This window comes from Carettochelys insculpta, chromosome 6, assembly GCF_033958435.1.
Source record: "Carettochelys insculpta isolate YL-2023 chromosome 6, ASM3395843v1, whole genome shotgun sequence".
NCBI classification, from domain to species: Eukaryota; Metazoa; Chordata; order Testudines; family Carettochelyidae; genus Carettochelys; species Carettochelys insculpta.
The window spans coordinates 7,277,031-7,296,907 of record NC_134142.1 but is presented as its reverse complement, the minus strand read 5'-3'; the positions used below and the strand labels follow the sequence as shown (position 1 = coordinate 7,296,907).

At 43.8% G+C, this 19,877-nt stretch overlaps 1 protein-coding gene across 1 annotated transcript in view; it reads left to right on the top strand.

Moving 5' to 3' along the window:
• Window positions 1-19,877, top strand: part of SOS2 (SOS Ras/Rho guanine nucleotide exchange factor 2) — a 119,334-nt gene that overhangs the window by 68,412 nt on the left and 31,045 nt on the right. Inside the window, exons 9-10 of the mRNA XM_074996177.1 lie at window positions 7,141-7,268; window positions 13,673-14,328. Coding sequence (XP_074852278.1) covers window positions 7,141-7,268; window positions 13,673-14,328 — 784 coding nt within the window. The remainder of the gene's footprint in view (window positions 1-7,140; window positions 7,269-13,672; window positions 14,329-19,877) is intronic.

Below are 19,877 nucleotides of genomic sequence, written 5' to 3'. Positions count from 1 at the left end.
CTACTCTTCATAGCTGATAAACTAAACAGTAATAACTCACCAGTGCCAGATGGCATTTACTCAAGAGTTTTGAATGAACTCAAATGTGAAAACGTGACCTACTAACTAGGTTTGTAACCTGTCCTTTTAAATCATAATCTGTACCAAACACAGGAGGATAGCTAATGTGATGTGAATTTTTAAAAGGTGATCCTAGCAATTACAGGCCAGTAAGACAGACTTGAGTACCAGACTTATTGGCTGAAACTACGGTAAAGGACCAAATTACCAAACACAGAAATGAAAATGAAAAGTCAACATGTGTTTTATAAAGGGAAACCCATATCTCACTAATCTACTAGAATTCTTTGAGGGGGTCAACAAGCATGTGGACAAGGGGGATCCAGTGGATGTAGTGTACTTAGATTTTCAGAAAACCTTTGATAAAGTCCTTCAGCATAGGCTCTTAAGCAAAGTAAGCTGTCATGAGATAAAAGTGAAGGTCCTCTTATGGATAGGTGACTGATTGTAAGACAGGAAGCAAAGTGTAGGAATAAATATGTTTTTTCAAACTGGGCAGATATAGATAGTGGTGTCACCAGGGATTTTATACTGGGAACCAACATTGCAACAGATTTATAAATTATTTGGAAAAAGGGGTGAAGAATGAGCAGGCAATATTTGCAAATGATACGAAACAACTCAAGATAGTGAAGTCCCAAGCAGACTGAAGAGTTACAAATCGATCTCCCAAAACTGGGTGACAGGGCAACAAAATGGCAGATGTAATTCAGTGCTGATCAATGCAAAGTGATGTATATTGGAAAACATAATCCTATCCCAACAGTAGACTCATAGAACACTAGAACTGGAAGGGACCTCTAGAGGTCATTAAGTCCAGACCCATGCCCTTGCAGCAGGACCACACACCATCTCTAGACCATCCCTGATAGGTGTTTGTCTAATCTGCTCTTAACTATCTCCAATGATGGCGATTCTGCAGCCTCCCTGGGTAATTTATTCCAGTGTTTAACCACCCTGACAATTAGCAAGTTTTTCCTCATGTCCAACCTAAACCTCCCTTATTGCGGTTTAAGCCCATTGCTCCTTGTTCTATCCTCAGAGGCCAAGGAGAACAATTTTTCTCCCTCCTCCTTGTAACCCTATATATATATATATATATATATATATATATATAATATGATGGAGTCTAAATTAGCTGTTAACGTGAGAGATCTTGGCATCATTGTCAGTAGTGCTCTGTGTGCAGCAAAAGTCCAAAAAAAGCTATTGGACTGTTGGGAGTCATTAAGAAAGGACTAGATAGTAAGACATGAAATGGTATATTGCCTCTATATAAATCCATGGTACACCTGCATCTTGAATACTGTGTGCAGATATGGGCACCTCATCTCAAAAAAAGCTATATTGGAGTTGGAAAAGTTTCAGAAAAGGCCAACAAAATCATCAGAGGTATGGAACAGCTTTTGTATGAGGAAAGATGAGTAAGACTATGACTTTTCATCTGAGAAACGAGATGACCAAGAGGGATATTATAGAAGTCTATAAAATCGTGACTGGCACAGAAAAAGTGAATACAGAATTATATACTCTTTCCCATAGTACAAGAATTTAAGGATTACCAAATGAAATTAACAGGCTGCAGGTTTAAATCAAACAAAAGGAAGTATTTCTTCACACAATGCAGTAAACCTGTGGAATTCTGTCAGAGGATGTTGACATCAAAATACTAACAGTGTTTAACAAGGAACAACATAAATTCCTAGAACATCTTCACCAGGGTGGACGTAGATGAAAAACCATTGAAGTGTATACCTTCTGTTTACCTGAAGCTGGGAATGAGCAATAGGAGATTGCTCACTTGATACTTACCTGTTTTGTTCATTTCCTCTGAAGCTGCTGGCATTAGCCACTGTCAGATGACAGGATGCTGGGCTAAATGGATCATTGGTCTGACCCAGAATAGCCATTCCTATAATATGAAAGGTAGGAGAAAACAATAATGAAATAAACAGCTGGTAAATTCAAAAGTGGTGAAAGAAAATGTCTCTTTACATAACTGTATAATTACCCCTATAGTATTCACTGTGTTAAGGTATGTGAGAGTCAAAGAGCTTGCTAGGATTCGGGAAAGGAATGGGCACCTAGTTGAGTAACATACATGAACACAGCCTGTCTGTGTTTGATATTGCAGCCTACGACCTGGATAGCAATGTTTGTAGGCCATGTGCTCCATTTCCATGAAGAGGTTTTGAGCTACTGCATTCTTTAAGCTGCAGAACCCAGCACTGTTATGCACAAGCCCTCTTGTACGCCACTCCACTCAGCACCTCCTTCAATAGATACTAAAGGCTTGTCATAGAGGTTTTGTGCTGCTCTTCAGGGTGTGATTAATTTGACTCTCGGTTACTTCCATACTACATATGTTAGGTTTGTTGTTTCAGTACGTGTGTTAGCAGCAACACAGAGATTACTTGGAGATAGCCTTCAGTAGATGTGTCCTTGAGACAAAGGAAAAAATATTGGCATGACTTTGTTGTTGTTGGAGTATACTGTCTCTTCCTGTATTGACAAATAAGTGACCCTCTGTACTGCCTGCGCCAGAAGGGAAGATTAGAGTAGAAATTAAGAAAACTCAAGTGAAAAAACTATGAAGAATGGGCAACAGCCAGACAGAATATTTTAGGAGAAGGAATGCTTATAAGGAGGCAGATCTTTGACCTTGCAGTCATGCTTAGAAAAACAGGTAGCCAAGTGTAGCTTGCATAGAAATTCCGCAACTAGTGGTCAGTCTTAGAATATTTTGTGCTTCAGAAGGTTGTGGTTAACTTTTGTAATTAATGTAAAGGTCTAATTTCAGTTGCAAACTAAAGTAGTTCCTGGATGATAGTAAATTCAAGGGAATCACAACCTTGCTTACTTCAAAGATCTCTACTGTAAATATTCCTTTTGTTACTAGATTTCCAGACCAGCATTATGAATCTTTCAAGGAACTCAGGATCAAAGAATTTATCTAAATCATGGACAAGCTGCCAACCAGATTGACTATTTAGAACCATTCAAGTAATTTTTGAGTGCATGAAATTTTTCCTCTACTGATAAACTAGTATATTTTATACCCTTTAAATTGTGTCTGAAGGAGAAACTATGAATTATCCTTTTGTTGATACTTATCTTCAAATCCACTCACTTCAGAGATATCTCCTGCACAGAAAGGCATATGATGATGATAAACTACCCAAAAGATACTAAATTCTGTCTTTTATCCCATTCATTATTGTTTAATCTTTAGAAACAGATATAGAGAACCAACATCAGCATTTCACTGACTCTTAGAACTGGATCATAAGAACATAAGAATGGCCATACTGGGTCAGACCAAAGGTCCATCCAGCCCAGCATCCCATCTGCCGACGGTGGCCAATGCCAGGTGCCCCAGAGAAGGAGAACAGAAGACAATGATCAAGTGATTTATCTCCTGCCATCCATCTCCTGCCCTTGTTCTGAAGGCTAGGGCACCATACTTTATCCCTGGCTAATAGCCATTTATGGACCTAACCTGCAAAAATTTATCAAGCTCTTTTTTAAACCCTAATAGAGTCCTGGCCTTCACAGCCTCCTCGGGCAAGGAGTTCCACAGGTTGACTGTGCGCTGCGTGAAGAAAAATTTCCTTTTATTAGTTTTGAACCTACTACCCATCAATTTCATTTGGTGTCCCCTAGTTCTTGTATTATGGGAAAAGGTAAATAATTTTTCTATATTCACTTTCTCCACACCATTCATGATTTTATATACCTCTATCATATCGCCCCTCAATCGCCTCTTTTCCAAACTGAAAAGTCCCAGTCTCTCTAGCCTCTCCCCATATGGGACCCGTTCCAAGCCCCTAATCATCTTAGTCGCCCTTTTCTGAACCTTTTCTAATGCCAATATATCTTTTTTGAGGTGAGGAGACCACATCTGCACGCAGTACTCAAGATGTGGGCGTACCATAGTTTTATATAGGGAAAGTATGATATCTTTTGTCTTATTATCGATCCCTTTTTTAATAATTCCTAACATCCTATTTGCCTTACTAACTGCCGCTGCACACTGCGTGGATGTCTTCAGAGAACTATCCACTATAACTCCAAGATCCCTTTCCTGATCTGTCGTAGCTAAATTTGACGCCATCATGTAGTACGTGTAATTTGGGTTATTTTTTCCAACATGCATTACCTTACACTTACCCACATTAAATTTCATTTGCCATTTTGCTGCCCAATCACTCAGTTTGCTGAGATCTTTTTGTAGTTCTTCACAATCCCTTTTGCTTTTGACTGTCCTGAACAACTTGGTGTCATCTGCAAACTTTGCCACCTCACTGCTTACCTCATTTTCTAGATCATTGATGAACAAGTTGAACAGGATCGGTCCCAGGACTGACCCCTGGGGAACACCACTAGTTACCCTCCTCCATTGTGAAAATTTACCATTTATTCCCACCCTTTGTTTTCTGTCTTTTAACCAATTCCCGATCCATGAAAGGATCTTTCCTCCTATCCCATGACCACCTAATTTACATAAAAGCCTTTGGTGTGGGACCGTGTCTTATGTACTTTTTCCACCATTGACTACCGATGAACAAAAATACAGGTCTTCTCCACATAACACAACATGTTTTGTGTTTGAATGTGATGCGTTTTAGTGCTTCACAGTATGCTGCTGTTAATCCAGTCTCTGACTTGTTCTGACCAGACAACTAATTAGTGCAAAACTCTGTAGTGATTTTGTGGTGGACAATCTTTAGAGATAGATGTGGTTTAGTCCTTGAATGCCACAGTTTGCTTGGCTCCTTAACTATATCTACCCAGCCCATTAGTTCATATAAATCATGTGACAACACGAAAGTGCTTCAGCTCAGTAAGAATATTATTACAGTAGTACTCTTTGGCATTCTGTTGCATCAGTAAGGAGGAGTGTCTCAACATTTGTCAAGAACTACAGAAACTGCACTCTGTAAACATTGCCACCAAAGTGTGTCCAAGTGCCAAAAACGTGAGACCAAAAGCCAGAAATACGATTTGTTGATCTCATTCTGCAGTGGTACTTAAGCACAGTTTTAAGGGGTGCTCTCAAGAGGTTAGATCTACACAAGATCGTCCTTTTTAGAATACCAGAAATTAGGATGGAACTACAGTTCAGTTCTTCACAAGCAATAGTTGTGTTTATCAGTCAATGCAAGAACACTAATGCTCTTCATTATCAGTCATTTCCTTCAGAAGAGAATAAAAAATTTGACAAAACTGTGATGATCAATTTACCAGTACACTCATCATTCATTTAATGAGTACTTGACTTATGAGTACTCATTAAAATGAGGGAGACACATACATACCAATGTTTACTAGAGGAGTGAACTTCACACGCTAATAGGAGTGAGCCACTGACGGGGGCTAGGAGACCAGCAGCCCCGCAGCTGGCTCCCCAGTGTGGGGTGGAGAGACGGAGCCTTGCGGCTGGCTCTGATCCAGCCGTGGGGTGCCTGGTGGGGAGAGGGGAGGCAGTGAGTCCTGCAGCCCCCCAGCTGTCTGTGCTCCAGGTGCTGTATCCCTGGCGGGCGGGGGGGAAGACTGGCAGCCCTGTGGCCGGCTCTGCTTCAGTTGTGGGGTCACCAGCAGGGGGAGGGGGAGCGGTGGCGAGAGCAACAGCCCTGCCGGGTCCCTAGCAGGGGGCAAAGTGGAGAGAACTGCAGCCCCCTGGCTGGAACCCAGCTGGCCATGGAGACCCACAGCTGGAGTCCAGCCGGCCTCAGAGTCGCTGGCCAGGGTGCAGGGAGCCCAGCAGCCCCGCAGCTGGAGCCCAGCTGGCCGCAGGGTCCCTGGCTGGGGGGCGGGGAAACCCAAACCACGCCCCCCGCCCCTGCCCAGTCCCAACATTCCTCCAGCCCACAGCTCCCTGTGCAACCTCCCCCAACTTGTTCCCAACACCCACCCCATTCTGTTCCCTTCCAAACCCCCTGGCCTCCTGCAGCCAGGTATCTCTTGTGTAGCCAGGAGGAACAAGCCATTACCTCCTCCACCTGAGCTGCCTAGAGGTTTTAACCCACCCTCCCTCTCGCTGATGGCCCCAAACTTTTCCCAGCATTTAACCCCCTTCCAGCCCCAGGTTCACTTACTTTTCAAAAGCACTGCCACCTGCTGCCACTCCAAGCACTTGGAACCAATCAGAGTCTTTTACAAGTATTTTAATAGGAATTTAGTGTCCCTCTTATGAGTTTTTGCCTACAAGCAAAAAGTTAGGAACCAGTTGTGCTCATAGAGCAAGGGATGAGTGTATTAATATTCTGTCATCTCTTTAACAACATAAGAATGGCTGTATTGGGTCAGACCAAGGTTCTGTCTAGCCCCCCTATCCCATCTTCCAACAGTGGCCAATGCCTGGTGTCTCAAAGGAATGAATAGAGTGAGTAATCAAGTGATCCCTCCCCGTCACCCATTCCCAGCTTCTGACTAAGCTTTTTTTTCTTATCACATGAATACCAAATACATTGCATTTTTATGTTGATTTAGTCAGAAAGCTTGGTTGTGAAGGGCAAGAACTTGAGAGAGTATAGTTGCCCAAAGAAGTTGTATGAAATTGATTCCAAAACTCAGTATCTTGGAAACCAAAAATAGGGCTGATCTTCCAGAGTAGTGTAAAGTGTGTAGGTGGTTCATTACTGATATACAGCTTCAGGACAATTTTAAGCCTCTAGACTAGTGAACACAGCTAACTTCAAAGATCAGTGATTGTAATGAAATGGAAGAATTTAAGTGAAAGGATTTCAAGAAAAATGTGCTCTAGAGTTTTTTGTCAATTCAGGTTAAGGCTAGCCAGTGTATAATGGTAGAATCTTTGTCTGAAACTCACTCCCTTTCAAATATAAGCTTACTCTGACACTGCATATCTATTTATTCTTCAGGATATCTGACCGATTTTGTTTTCATTTCAGTAACTACATTCACCGGCATTGTGTGAGATTTGTGGAAGCACTCAGCATTGGTTATTGAGTTCAGTGGGATTAAAGTCGGGGGATACTCAGTACTTTTGAAAACAACCATAAATAAATCTCCTTACCTTTTAAATTTGACAGAACTGGATTTGTTTTGTCATTGTAGCAATTGCAGGAATGCAGTGAAGATGAAGAAGATCGGGAGTGCTTGAAACAAGCCATTACTGCTCTTTTAAATCTCCAATGCAGCATGGAGCGCATTTACAACAAACATTCACCTAGACGGCGGCCTGGGTAAGAATATACTTAAAGAAGCATCTTTTACTTCAAATTAAATTAGGAGGGAGAGATGTGTGTGTTTTCATACTTCCTTTTTAGTTGGCTTCTATTAAAAAAAAAAGTGTCTTCAACAAAAATGTGCTTACATGTGCCAAACATCTAGCAGGTTTCAATCTGTAGCCATTCCAAGAATGTTCATTTGCAACCCTCCATAGCTCATTCTTGAATAGTCTTAGTCTTTCCCTGAAAATTCACTGCCCTTTTATACATAAGAATAGCCATACTGGATCAGACCAAAGGTCCATCTAGACCGGTACCCTGTCTTCTGACAGTAGCCAATGCCAAGTGCCCCAGAGGGAACAAACAAAACACATAATCAGGTGATCCCTCTCCTGTCATCCATTTCCAGCTTTTGACAAAAAAGTTAGCGACACCATTCCTGCCCATCATGGCTAATAGCCACTAAAGTGACACTTTTCCTTCATGAATTTATCTAGTTCTTTTTTAAACCTAAGTAAGGGCCTTCCCACCATCGTCTTGCTAGGAGTTTCACAGGTTGTCTGTGTGTTGTCTGAAGAAGTGCTAATTTGTTTTAAAGTACTACCAATTAATTTCATTTGGTGACTCCCTAGTTCTGGTATTAATGTGAAGGAGTAAATAACTCTTCTTTTCACTTTCTCCACACTGGTCATGATTTTGTAGACCTCTATCATATACCCCTTAAGTTGTCCCTTTCCCAAGCTGAAGAATCCCAGTCTTATTCATCTCTCCTCATATGGAAACTGTTTCATACCCCTAATAATTTTTGTTGCCCTTTTCTGAACTTCTTCCGATTCCAATGTATCGTTTTGAGATTGCATAACCTCATCTGTGTGCTTTATTCAAGATGTGGGTGTACCATGGATTTATACAGAGGCAATAAGAGATTCTCCGTGAATTTCTTAGTGATTTCCAAGATAGTTTGCCTTTTTGATTGCTCCTGTACGTTGAGTGGATGTTTTTAGTGAACTATCCACAGTGACTCTCAAGATCTCTCTCTAGAGTGGAAACAGCCATTATAGTTCTTATATCTTTAGATGTATAGTTGGGATTATATTTTCCAATATTCATTACTTTGGTTTTATCAACAGTGACTTTATCTGCCATTTTGTTTCCGAGTCATCAGTTTTGTGAGATCCTTTTGGAGCTCTTCACAGTCTGCTTTGTATCATGAGCCGTTTTGTGTCATCTGCAGATTTTGCCACCTCACTGTTTACTCCCTTTCTGCAGATTATTTATGAATAGGATGAATTTATGAATTTGTCTCAGAAAAGACTCCTATGGCACATGACTAGTTACCTTTTTGTATTCTGAAAACTGAACATTTATTCCAGGGGTGGGGAACTTAAGGCTCACGGGTTGGATCCAGCCTGTGGGTTGCCTTGATCTTGCCCTCCACCCCACCTCCTAGCATTGAGGAGCCTGTGCTGGCACTCCAGCCCAGCAGTTTTCCCGTGTGACCAGAGCACCAGCATCAGCTTTCTGCAGTCCATGGGAGGAGCACCGAGCCTGAGGGGCTGGATCCAGGCAAGCCTTGGGTGAATGCCATCTGGTCTTGATGACTTTTATTGCTGTTTTTCTGTTGGTTCCAAAACCTCCTCTAATGACACTTCAGTCTAAGACAGTTCCTCCAATTTGTCATATAAAAAGAATGGCTCAGGTTTGGGAATCTCCCCCTAATCCTCAACTGTGAAGACCAATGCAAAGAATGCATTTAGCTTCTCCGCAATGATCTCATCATCCTTGAGTGCTCCTGTAGCATCTTGATCATCCAATGGCCTCACTGCTTGTTTTTGCTTCTGATGATTTTAAAAAATTGATATTACTATTTGAGCTTTTGTCTATCTGTTCAAATTCTTTTTTAAATCTAATTGTATTTTTCTTTCGGTAGCCAACTCATCGACCCAACCCCGATCAGTCGATTGGTGCCACGGGCCTTGTTTATCCGGGCAACGTCCAAGCCGGCATCTTTTATCAGTTAGTTGTACTGGCATCAGATTTCATTTGTATTGTTGTTCCACAGTCAGCACATTGACACTCATCTGATCAACCCTCCTTCTTTATTCAGACTTGGGACTGGCATGGAACCCCTAGACACTTCATTGTGGAAAGTTAGATCTGCTTCGAAAGGAAATGGAGAGATATCAGTGCAAGATGCTTGGATTGGCAGAAATGCGTTGAGTGGCATTGGGAGAGATGTGCAGCTGCAAAGTCATTTGGTTAGGGAACGAACGAAAGCATGAGTCAGGAATCAGATTCCTTTTTAGTAAAAGAGCTAGAGGAGCATTGTTAGGGTACATATCAGTGAGTGCAAGAATGATGGTAGTGAGAGTCGAAGTAAAACCATTCAACATCTCGGTCATTCAGGTGTATGCGCCCCCGTCAGACAGCATGGAGGAAGAGAGAGAACTATTCTATAAAAACTTGACAAAGACACTGGAGGAGATACTGAAGAGAGAGGTGTTGATCATCAGAGGAGATTGGAACGCAAGGGTTGGAACAGATAATGAAGGCTGGGAGAGCGTCATGGAAAGGTACTGATGTGGAGAAAGAAACAAACAAGGTGCCAAACTACTAGACTTCGCTGTGGAGCATGAGATTGTGACCTGCAACACAAGATTCCAACAAAAGGACTGTAGGAAGTGGACATGGCGATCGAATGACAGGATGTCCAAGAACTTGATAGATATAATCTTGATAAAAAGAAGATGGGTAACAGCAGTGCTAAACTTTCCAAGGAGTGGATATAGACTCGGACCACAATCTAGCGATTGCAAACATCAAGATGAAACTCGAGAGAAAGTATAAGACAGTTTAAGAAAAGAAGAGACATGGTAAAGCTAGGTGAGGAAGAAATAGGGAATGCGTACAGAGCAGCACTCGAAGAGATGATTAGGAATTTGGGCACAGAGAAGGACCTAGATAAGAAAGTCAAAGGGACAGCCATGGTGATGGAAGAGGCAATTGAGCAGAGTGTTCTGTAAGAGACGATCAGTAAGAAGTGGGTTATTCCAGGGACCCTGAAGTTGGTCCAAAAGAAGAGAGCATAGAAGATCAGAAGGGATGTTTCCAGGAGGGTGGAACAGCAATATAGAGTGAAATGCAAAGAGGTGAGGAAAGTGGCCAGAAAGGGTAAAGTAAAGTGGTTAGAGGAGCAGTGTGAAGATATCAAGAGGTATTACGGCAAGTGTAACATCAGAGAGGTGTATAAGATGATTAGTGAGAAGTGACAGCCAAAACAGAAGGCGATCAAAGATGAGAACGACAAGGTGCTCATGAACTATGAGAAGGTTGTGCAGCGATGAACGAGATATTGCACCGATTTGTACATGTGATGGGGTTCGGGGTCCCCTAAGCTCTGCACCCTGTCCGCAGGCAGGAGTGACTCTCACTCAGCAGGAGAACAGCAGGTTTATTAGCTGACATGACACAGCATTGTACAGAGGAGCCAGTACAGCAGGCAGAGACAGCCAGTCAAATCCATGTTGGGGAGAGGAGGCCCCAGAGCCGGGGCCTTGCCCCCTCCTTGGTCTCGCTCTCTCTCAGCCAAGACCAACTGCTTCCCAACTCCCAGTTCCAATTCAAACCCCTGAGGCTTCACCTCGTCCTTTGTCTCCAGTACAAAGGTGTTACCTGGTCATCAAGGTTACCCTCAGCAGGAGACCCACACCCTCTGTGAGCCACTCACATGCACACAGGTATCTCTCACTCCATCACAGTACCCAGCTGGACCTAGGTGTCTCAGAGGGTCTGATCAAAGAACTAAAAGAGACCTCTACCACGTATGGAGAGTGAGAACAATATTTCAAAGGCGGAAGTAGAAAGAGCAGTAAAATGACTAAAGAACAACAAGAACCCTGGAGATAAGATCACGGGAGAGATGATGAAGTACGGCAGAGAAAGTCTAATACACCAACTATGTAATATGGCGTGGAAAGAAGGAAAAGTACCTAAGGAATGGACAAGATCCATGCTAGGGACAATACACGTGAAAGGAAGTACATTGGAGTGCAAGAACTACGGAACAATTGCCTTAACAAGTCATCTAGGTAAGATGCTGATGATACTGACGAAGAGACTAAGATCTCAGATAGAAGACCATCTAGCAGACAAGCAAGCAGGATTCAGGAAAGATAGAAGTATCCTACAGCAGATATTGGCACTAAGATTGATAGCGGAGAAAGCTTGACAAAAGAACAAGAACATCTACAATTGCTTTGTTGAAGGCATTTGTTGGTATAGATCAGAAAGTGACTTGGATGGTGTTGGAGTTGTACGGAGTGGATGTCTGACTGATATGGTTGTTGAAGGATATCAATGACAATACAGAGGCAGTGGTGAGAATGTGTGGAGAGTTGGGAATTTGGTTTAGAATAAGTAGAGGTACCAGACAAGGAGATCTGATATTGCCAAGTATCTTCATCATGCACCTGGAGAGAGCGTGATGGACAAGATCAAGATAGAGGTAGAAGGGATATCTGTGCATGGGATGAGAATCAGCTTGAGGTTCGCGGATGATATAGTTATCATTAAAGAAGATGAAAAGAAGCTAGTGAGAATAGTGCAGGTGTTAAACGAGGAAAGGAAGTGGTACGGACTGATTATGAACATTGATGCAACAAAACCAATGGTATTTGAGGATAAGGAAGTAGGAAGGAAGATCAGTGTAGATGAGTTCAAACTAGTGAGCATAGAGAAGTTGACATATCTGGGGAGCAACATATGACATATGATCTAGACGGTAAGAAGGCAATAGTGACTAGAATAGCAAAAGCAAGAGCGAATTTGAGGGTGATGGAAAAGCAAAGCAATTATCTTAGGAATGAAGCTGAGCATCTTGAAAACGTATTCAGCAGCTTGTTGTACGGATGTGAGATATAGGTGATAATGAAAGATTCGAAGAGAAGGATATTGGCATTTTAGAGGAGTTGTTATAGAAGTATCATGAGAATAGGATGGATGCAGAAGGTTACAGAGAAGGAATTATATAGGAAGATACAGACGAAAGAGAACCTACTGCAGAAGGTTATACAACGGAAGTTATAGCAATTTGGGTATATTTGCACAATGAATGACAAATGAAAAATCAAGACCCTGCTATTTGGAATAATGAACAGCTCAAATAGGAGAGGCAGACCCCACAGAGAAAGGGTAGATGATATAGCAGATAGGTGTGGAGCTCGTCTACGTAAACTAAGCCACTCCACGCTGGACAGGAAGGAAATAGTGAGAGGAGGCATTGGACACCAATGGATGTTGAGCCCATGGTGGTGGTTAATGATATGAATTGTATTCTTACAATTGATCTGCGACTTTCTAGTTTCCTCATTAAGGTTTAATTTCTATTTAACTAACTTCCTTATTTTTGAGTAGTTCCTCTTTCTGAAATTAAATGCCACAGTGTCGGGCTGCTGTGGTGGTTTTCCTACCACATCGATGTTAAATTTTAATTATATTATGGTCATTTCCAAGCGGTCCTTCTATATTCACCTCTTGGACTGGATCCTGCGTTCCACTTAGGACTAAATTAAGAATTGCCTCTCCTTTTGTGGGTTCCTGAACCAGCAGCTCTAAGAAGCAGTTATTTAATGTGCTAAGGAACTTGATCTCTGCATCCCGTCCTGAGGTAACATGAGCCCAGTCAGTATCAGGATAGTTAAAATCCCCCTTTATTTTTGAGGTTTTTTTTTTATTTTTATAGCCTCTCAAAACTTCCTTAGCATTTCCAAGTTACCATCCCCGTCCTGATCAAATGGTTGGTGGTATATCCCTACTGCTGTATCCTGTTACTAGAACATGGAATATTATCCATAGGAATTCTATGGTACAGCTGGTTAATTTAAATTTTTTACCTCATTTGATTATATGTCATCTTTCATATATAGTGCCTCTCCCCCTCTGCACAACCTGTTCTGTCCTTCCAATACATTTTGTACCTTCCTATTACTGTGTCCGATTGATTATCCTCATTCCAACAAGTTTCTGTGATGCCTATCGTATCAGTATCCTTGTTGAGTACCTTGTATTACAGTTCATCTTATTATTGTGACTTTTAGTGTTTGTATATAAGCACTTTAAAATCTTGTCTCTTTTTATCTGTCTGCTGTTGCATGATGTGATTGAATGGGACTCTTCTGGTCATCAGAAACTCACCTGTCTGTTTCTAATGTTTGGATCCTCCCACTACTAGTACCCATTTATTCTTAATAATTGGATTTCCCTCCCCAAAAGAGACCACCTCAGTGTGAGAGGATAAGCCTTGTTGGACATATTGAGATGGAATTAAAAATAGTATTGAGTTTTAAATGTAATGGTGTTTTTTGCAGTCTTTGCAGCAATTAATACGGAAAAAGCTAACATTAGAAATTGTTTGTTTCTAGAGAGCCAATTTGTCGTTTCTACAATCGCCAAGTAAGAAGCAAGCACCTGGCCATCAAAAAAATGAACGAAATCCAGAAAAATATCGATGGTTGGGAAGGCAAAGATATTGGCCAGTGCTGTAATGAATTCATAATGGAAGGTGTTCTGACAAGGATAGGAGCCAAACATGAACGCCACATATTTCTCTTTGATGGTTTATTGATCAGCTGTAAAACTAACCATGGACAATCACGGCTTCCAGGTTACAGCAATACAGAGTACAGACTTAAGGAAAAAATTATCATGAGGAAGACACAGATCATTGACAAGGATGACACTAGTGAGTACAAACATGCTTTTGAGCTAGTGTCTAAGGACGAAAATAGCATAGTGTTTGCTGCTAAGTCTGCTGAAGAGAAGAACAATTGGATGGCAGCTCTCATTTCCCTTCAGTATCGCAGTACACTGGATCGGATGCTTGACTCAGTGTTACAGCAAGAAGAAAATGAACAGCCACTGAGGCTACCCAGCCCAAACGTGTATCGATTTGTAGTGGAGGACTCAGAGGAAAACATTGTTTTTGAGGACAACCTGCAAAGTAGGAATGGAATCCCAATCATCAAAGGAGGAACTGTAGTGAAACTAATTGAAAGACTCACATACCATATGTATGCAGGTATGCTTGATCTTTTTTTCTTTGTATTTGGCACATTTTGTATTGTCTTATAGATTTTTGAGGTAATGCTTGTATACCCAACAAGATGAATCTGTTTGCCGCTTGTTTGCTGTCCCACTGAATAGCGATTTAAAGTCAATAGTTTAGGGCAAGGAGGGACTGCAGATGGCCTAATCTGACTTCCTGTATATCTCAGGCCACCTGCACACTAAACCCAGCAACCAAAATGAGACCACAGTATTACAGCCCATGGCAGAGTAGATTATTACGCCTCACAGGTGCAGAATAGGAGGGACCAAGATGCTTCAGTGCCAGGGCAAGGATGTGATAGTGCGGTAATCCCAGTGAGTGATGATCAGTGTGGCACCCCACCCCACATGCCGTACGCACGCTTCCAGTTTGACTTGCTAATCTTTCATGGCTCCACATAGGACTATGAGTTTTTGACCAGCTGTCTCGAACCGGTTCATCTGGATTGATCTCAGGGTCGATCTGAGCTCACATCTCTCCCCTCCTCCCTTTGTTTTCAAGTAGCAGATGGCATTGTAACAAAGCGCCAGCTGAATTCAGTCTCACTCTGCTTTAACCACAGGCTGCCATGCTGCTGTAACCCCAGGCTGATTTGCAGATGCCTTTTGGGGGTGAGAGGGTTGTTTCCCTTGCCTTGAAAGGTGTTGAAAGGGACAGGGAGGTGTTGAGAGGGACAGGGGCTGTGCTCACTGCTTTGAATTGCTGGTCGATTTCCTTCTCTGATCCTCAAGAGGAGTCAGCAGAGAACTGACCATCACCCAACTCCTAACCCAAACAAGACCTGTGTCTGCAGCACAGAACAAATCCAGCAATGCCCAGTGGGTCAAGGTACTTCCTTTCCACAGTCAGCCAGAAGAGACTGGGCAGGGGAATTCCCTCCTCATAACTGTAGGCTCCCCAGTTGCAGCAGAGGGCGAGGTTCCTCCACAGCTCCTGTCAGTAAGGGAGGGATCCCTAGTAGCTTAACAGTTGGTGCGTGCTGCGGGGAGGGAAATCAACATTGCCAATCAAAGGAAGGCCCAGTTTGAGAGCAGCCTTGATTAAACAAGCCCCAGACAGGTTAATCCACAGACATTCAAAGCTCATACCAAACCGTCCCGAACATCGAGCAGCCTGTGCATGACCAGGGGCCTGGAGAGAGCTAACAACAGACACTGGCATCCTTGGTAACTGCCACAGCATGAAATGAAATACTCCTGTCTCCCAACTGGGGCTTCAAAATACTGTTAATGGACCACAGCGTGTTTCCAGCCCAGAGTCTTGTGTGTCCATCCAGGTAGGGGATGAAGTGATTGCCTGCTCCCTGCGAACGCAAAGTGGTATTTGATGTTGAGTCATTAGTATCATAGAACTGGAAGGGACCTCAAGAGATCATTAAGTCCAGTCCCCTGCCTTCACAGCGGGACCCATCACCATGCCTCACAGGTCTTTTTTTAAAATCTAACCTGCCCCAGGAGCTTGAAAAGCCACCCCCCCCCCACCCCCGGCCCTGGACTGACCTCAGAACCCCGGGTTTACAAGGCCAATGCTCTAATCACTGAGCTGTCGTTCCCTCCTTGTCATAACTGGACTAACACAGTTCATTGTGCTGCCTTGGGGTGATGAGTGAGCCCTTTCAGGTGACATGAATGCTGAGTAAGGAGATTGGAAGGGGGAGAAACGAGCATCTCTCGCTTTCCACAATTCACCTTCCCTTTGCTGACCCTACTGTCCCATCCAACTTCCCCCTACCAGAGCTGGTTTCCCTCTGGAATTGATTTGGGCTTCTTTACAATGTAGTGTGTGCTGTTTTGTTTTGGTTTGGTTTGGTTTTTTTGTTTTGTTTTTTTCCCCCCTGAAGTGGAGTTGGTAGGTGGCAGGCGCATTGTATTCTGAACCTCCCCTCCATGACAAACCAGGACCACCCACCGTCTCTCCTTTGGGAGAGCCCCAGGAGAGAACAGCACTGGGACTCGTGATCATGAAGCATTGTCAGAGTTGTTCACATTTCTTTGGTTTTACGCATCACCAGCAGGGAGGAGGGCCATTGCACTGACCATGCAGAGCAGTTGAGGGGCTGGACAGCCAGGTCTCAACTAAGTGCCTTTGGATGCTGGAAGACATTATGATATCATAGGCAACTCTGTCATTTGTTAGTAGTGCCTTCATCAACTATCCCATTAGCTGTGGGCTACTGCTGCCCCTTCCCCATGCTCTTAGTTCCTCTGTCTCTTGCTGCGTTAGGTCTACTTACCCCTCAGTTTTTGCTCCTCCTCTTCTCCCCCTTTCCCTGGGGACCCCTCTAATTTTCATCCTTCCTACTGCTTCCTCCATCCTTGTCTTTTTGTCCTTTTGCGTTTGCTTCTTCCCGCTCTTTGCTGTCCCCACCCTCATTTCACTGCCTCCTGTTGCTACCCCTGCTCCCTATCCACTGCTACCCCCACCTCGCCTCCTGAGTGGGAGCTCATGAGAAAGTTGGTCCAGCTGGTGTGTTAAGTGGAGGATCTGGCCAGCAAGAAAGTATTCCGACGAGTGTGTCTCCCACAGCCTCGGGGAGAGGTGATGCTGCTTTCACTGTTTGCCCCTGTGCATTTAGCAGGGAGTTCAGGAGGGGGCAGGGCGAGGGGGAAAGAATTACAACAAATTGGCTAACCAGCTACCAAAGGGGGTTTGGACTCGTGCCCAGAGCTTTGAGAGGAAGGCAGTGCCTCCACTAGGAGTGCAGACGGAGTTAGGCAGCAGTCCAGATGGCCCCACTACAAGGCTTGTGGTCAAGCAAACTCAGCCATGCCTTGTGGTGCACCCAGCCATCCACACAGGCTTTTCCCTTGGGTCTTCAGCCTGGAGAGCAACTGTCCTGCATGGTAGGAGGTGCTGAAGGGGGAAATGTATAGACCTGCTTCCCACAAGCACTCAGGGGTTTTCTCCTTGTCCTGGGAGCCTGCTCAGCAACTCACATGTCCACCTGAGCTAAACACTGAGCAGCTCGGAGCCCTCTTTCAGAGACAGCATCCCTTTCTTCACCACCTCTTGGAGCCCAACACTCTGCCCCAGCTTGGAATTGCCTCCTGCACCCAAATTCCCTCCCAGAGATTGCACCTCCCAGCCCTTCCTGCTCCCAAATACCTCAGTGCCAGCCCAGAACCCACACCCCAGTCTCAGCCCAGTGAGTTAGTGTTGCGGGGGTGGGGAGAGTGGAGTGGTGGAGGCTCAGGAAAGGGGGGCATGGTCTTGAGGAAGGGGCAGAATAGATCCTAGGTTGTCCTGACATTTAAAAAGTGCTCTTGGGCACAGAAAGGTTGGAGACCACTAGGTTAGACCCTGAGCATATGAGCAAAAACCAGCCAACCAAACACCCAGTGTTCTGTCTCTCGTGTCTTTGCTCTGGTTGTGGTATCCCTGATGCTTGAGAAGCAGGAGATTCTTTAAAAACAAAAAAAAAAACAAAAAAAAAACAAAACACCCTCCTGGAATGCATGCAGAAAAAGAGCACTACTCATTTAAAATGGGAAGGAAAGAAATTATTAGGAAAGACAATGGAAGTTAAAAAATTAGTGCTGGTGGAATTTTTGTAATGGTTTTCAAATATAGATACAAAGCTTTCTGTTTTATAGGACTCAGCTTCGTAGGTCCCACTTCGTTGTTCACCTTCTAGCAACATCTAAATATTGCTGAACACAGTACTCTGATTCTTCTAGAAAAGATTAGATGCAGAATTCAAATGTGTTCATAACTCATCCCTATTTTTCATAGCTAGCATTAACTGTGCATTGTATCTTGTTGAGAGACACACCTTAGATGTGAACAGGTAAAGCAGTATTTAGTGTTGATAAAGTCAAAATTCCAGTGTCTTTAAGTAATCTGTATGAACCATAGCATAAGGTGGCCCTGCCTGGTATGTCTTCCAGCAGAGCGGTATGCTTCTACCTCAGTTTTCCTCCAGCAGAGTTCCCTGTAACTCAATGCCAGCTTTTTTGCCACAACAATATCTGTCTTTAGGCCAATTTCTTACAAGAATGTAATCCACATAGTCTGTGATAAAGATCCCAAACTGTAGTCTGTGATCCTAAAATCCTAAAACATCCAGTCCTTGATGTTCCACATATTCCAGTCTGGTGTCTTCTGCCACCCTTGGGCTCTTCTGTCCTTTCCTTCTTCCACGATAGTCACACCAGCCCTTTCAGCTCGTGTGATTTCCACCCCTTTTTCCTCTAAGGCCTCTCGGGTGGCAGTTCATCTTCACCAAAGGAGCATTTAACATTTCCCCTGTGTTCCTAGCCTCTTGTATCTCAGGGAAGCAAGCACATAGGCCTTCCACTAGCCAAGTGGGTGCAGTTCTGCAGGTGGAGACAGCAGCAGGCAAGCACCTCTGGTGCTGCCCTGTCTTCATCCCTTCCTAATCTTTGGCTCCAGCTCTGTGGCTCAGTAGTCAACAGGCGACTCCATCTGTTGTTCTCAGGCCTTTATGTCCCTCCTGCTTTGGCTCACTAACCATTTCTCTCTCTCTCACCTTTTTATAATAGCCCAGGTGCCTTCTTTTAATCCCGATTGTAGTACGCAACCAGTGAGTCACAGGTGTTCTGGCTTCTTCCTTCCAAAGGGCAGTTACCACCCTGGGGCAAACTTACTTTTGTAGCTATAGTATTTGTGTGACTGCAAAGAGACCCACTGCTAAAATACAGTGTTGTTTCTATGACTCTCAAAAGTAGTTGTCTTTGTGAACAGATTTGGTGTGCTTTAATAGTTCTCACATTGTAGCTGTGGGAATTGCGGCAGCACAGACACTTACTAACATGGCTAATAACCCTAGTCCTTGAACTAGTAGCTGTTTCATAAATCAAGCCTTTCAATTATGGTCTTGCTGACATACTAAGCCAGCGATTCCCAACCTATGGGTCCTGACCAAAATATGGGTTGCCATTACATTAGCTAAGGGTTGCTGGCTGGATGGCTCAGAGCCACATGTGGCTCTTTAAGAAGCCATTTGTGGCTCCGGATGCTGCCGCCTGACTCCTCCTCCAGTTCCCAGTCCCTGCCTGCTGCACTGAAGTGGAACTCAATTTAATTGGTTTAATGGCTGGCAAGAGGGATCCAGCTGTTTAAACCAATTAAATTGAGTCCCATTTCAGGGAACTACCTGTGCAGCAGGTGGGGGAAAGGAGTAGGAGGGCTGAGGGGAACTGCACAGAGGTGGCGGCAGCAGCCTGACAAAGGAACATCAGGGGCTGAGAAGGGTTTAAGTGTCACTTCCAAATGCCATGCCCCTGCAAAAAGTGCCACCCACCCTTCTTACTCCTGCACACAGCACCACCTCCAAATGCCCTGCCCCTGTGCACAGCACCACAGTCACCCATGCCCCTGCACACAGTGCCACTGCCACCATCACACACTATACACAGCATTAGCAGTGTTTGCACGTGCACACACACACACACACACACACACACTCTGCACCTACACACAGCACCATTACACACACCTATCCTGACATACACTGCCACCAGTGCGCCCGGCCCCTGCACATCACCCCACTTCCGCAC